This window comes from Chelonus insularis, unplaced genomic scaffold (assembly GCF_013357705.1).
Source record: "Chelonus insularis isolate UGA/USDA-ARS -01 unplaced genomic scaffold, ASM1335770v1 contig_44_pilon, whole genome shotgun sequence".
NCBI classification, from domain to species: Eukaryota; Metazoa; Arthropoda; class Insecta; order Hymenoptera; family Braconidae; genus Chelonus; species Chelonus insularis.
In genome coordinates, this window is record NW_023276585.1 from 105,950 (window position 1) to 108,778 (window position 2,829).

Consider the following 2,829-nt stretch of genomic DNA (forward strand, 5'->3'; position numbering starts at 1 on the left):
TCGTTACATAGTACGCCTGCCACTCATTTCATCCCCCTCTCAACGTGGGGACTCATCACGAACTGCTCATCATTGTTTATAACATCTTTTACGAAGGTTGGACAAGAACTCAACTTATAAGGACATGTACTCATCGTTTCTCAAAGAATACGAGACACTTGGTCACATGAAAAAGATTTCAGACCAGTCAGTAGCTGGATTCATCAATAACGGTGGTGCTCTGGATGATCATTCTAAGGGGATGACCTTGGCACATGGTGCTTCGGCTCCAGGAGGGTTGAGGGTTCCCAAGGAGTGTTTATCTAGTCACCTACCAACTCACCAGTCTACTGACAGTACTCAACACTCATTTTATTTGCCTTATAACGGCGTCCTTCGAGAAGACAGTAAAACTACCAAGTTGAGAGTGGTATTCAACGGATCTCGAAAAACTCAATCAGGAATTGCACTCAATGACATCCATCACACTGGACCAAAACTACAGAAGGATATCATGGATGTTTTGTTGTGGATTCGTCGTCATAAATTCATCTTCTCAACTGACATCACTAAAATGTTTCGCCAGATCTCGGTGGATCAACGAGACTGGGATTTACAACGCATTCTTTGGGTCGACGAACACAACAATCCAGCTCATTATCATCTCACTACTGTTACTTATGGAACCAGACCAGCTCCATATCTAGCAGTACGTGTGCTCTTACAACTGGTAGAGGATGAAGGTCAGAAATTCCCTCTTGCAATCAACCCACTCACACATGGAAGGTACGTCGACGATATCTTCGGAGGCGCCGACACACTTCCAGAGCTCCAAGAAACAGCAGATCAGGTGTCACACCTCTACATGGCGGGCGGGTTCCCACTTGCAAAATGGACTAGCAATCACCCAAAACTCAACCAATGCGCTCAGGCAGAAGCAAAAGATAAATCAAAACCTCATGCATTCACGAACTCAATTAACACTCATGCATTCACTGACTCATCTGAAAGCAGCACGAAGGTCTTAGGACTACATTGGTCACCAACATCTGATCAAATTTCTTCAAACTCAAGCCACCAATGAAAACTCAAAAACTCACCAAAAGACTCATCCTCTCAAACATTGCTCAAATCTTTGATCCTCTTGGTTTTATCTCACTACTCACAATTCGTGCCAAAATATTCATGCAGGAACTTTGGCTCGTAAAACTAGGCTGGGACGACCACTCACCACAACAACTAGCTGATAAGTGGTCAGCATTCAAACAAGAACTTACTCAAATCCCCACTATTCAAATACCAAGATGGATAAAACTCACCACGGGCTCACAAATAGAAATCCGTGGATTCGCCGACTCATCACAACAAGCAATGGCGGCAGTTGTGTATATTAAAGTCCACTCACCTCAAACAGGTACTCATTCTACCGAACAGAGATCACCGAACTTATCATTAGCATATCCCATCAACGCTGATGACATCCAGAAAGCGTTGATGTTCTAGGTCAAGCACACTCAACGAAATCACTTCTCTACAGAACTCAACATGATCGTGAAAAAGGAACCGTGGCCGAAACATCACGCTTTTGCTCGACTCACTGCTCACATTGACTTAGAAGGAGTCATTCGAGTAGGAGGTAGACTCGAGAATTCATCACTCACCCAAGAGAACAAACATCCTGCAATACTACCTCGCTCATCAGAACTCACAAAACTCATCATCTCCGATGCTCATCAACGAACTCTACATGGTGGCACTCATGTTACGCTTGCATTCATAAGGCAACAATTTTGGATCCTCGGCGGTAAACAACCAGTGCGCTCATACATTTACAAGTGCATTCCATGCGCTCGTCAACGTGCTCAGAGAGCTCATCAACTCATGGGACAACTCCCAGAACCACGAGTGACTCCATCACCTGCATTCACCCATACTGGTGTCGACTATGCCGGTCCAATAACACTCAAGACCTGGAAAGGTAGAGGAGCAAATACAAGTAAAGGTTGGATCTGTGCCTTTGTTTGCTTAGCCACATCAGCTGTGCATCTGGAAGCTGTTATAGACTACTCTTCCGAAGGATTTATCGCTGCCTTTCGACGGTTCATCGGTCGACGAGGGCTCCGTTGCATTCTTTCTAGCGACTGTGGGACAAATTTTCTCGGAGCTGCGACAGAAATCACTCATCTCTTTACTCAAGGCACTCAAGAATTCACCAAACTAATGCATTCATTTAATAACGACAGAATCACGTGGAAATTCATTCTACCCTCAGCCCCACACATGGGAGGAAAGTGGGAGGCTGTTGTAAAACTCATCAAAACTTATTTTAGTAAAACAATTAGAGATATACAAGTGGAAGCAGTATTGAACTCCAGGCCATTGGAAAAACTCACTGAAGATCCAGACGATCTTGCTGCACTCACTCCAGGTCATTTCCTAATAGGAAGACCGCTCAACACGCTATCAGAACCATCCTTAAGGGACATAAATCCAACCAGACTCAAGACTTATCAACTCATTCAGCAGAAGCTTCAAGACTTCTGGACTGAATGGAGCTCAAGTTATCTCCAGGAACAGCAATCAATTAGTAAATGGCAAACTAAGGCCAAAAACATCAACGTTGGTTCATTAGCACTCATCATCGACGATCGGTTCCCTCCGACCAAATGGCCACTCGCACTCATCATCGACTTACATTCTGGCAAGGATGGGCTCACCAGGGTCGTAACAGTCAAAACAGCTACGACTGTCCTCAAACGTCCGATCACCAAACTGGCGATACTCCCGTTGGAGCTCGACGACCCTGCATCAACATCACAGCACTTAACCCCACCTCCAACAACGAAATAA

General features: G+C 44.8%; 1 protein-coding gene across 1 annotated transcript; it reads left to right on the forward strand.

Annotated features, from left to right (window-relative positions):
- The first annotated feature begins 1,524 nt into the window (after window positions 1–1,524).
- On the forward strand, window positions 1,525–2,829 carry LOC118069852 (uncharacterized). Its single transcript, XM_035088195.1, has one exon. It carries the CDS (start codon window positions 1,525–1,527, stop codon window positions 2,827–2,829), a length of 1,305 nt encoding a protein of 434 aa, XP_034944086.1.

Coding starts and splice junctions, on each gene's coding strand:
- LOC118069852 (XM_035088195.1), top strand. CDS start 1,525: ATGATCGTGAAAAAGGAACCGTGGCCGAAACATCACGCTTTTGCTCGA.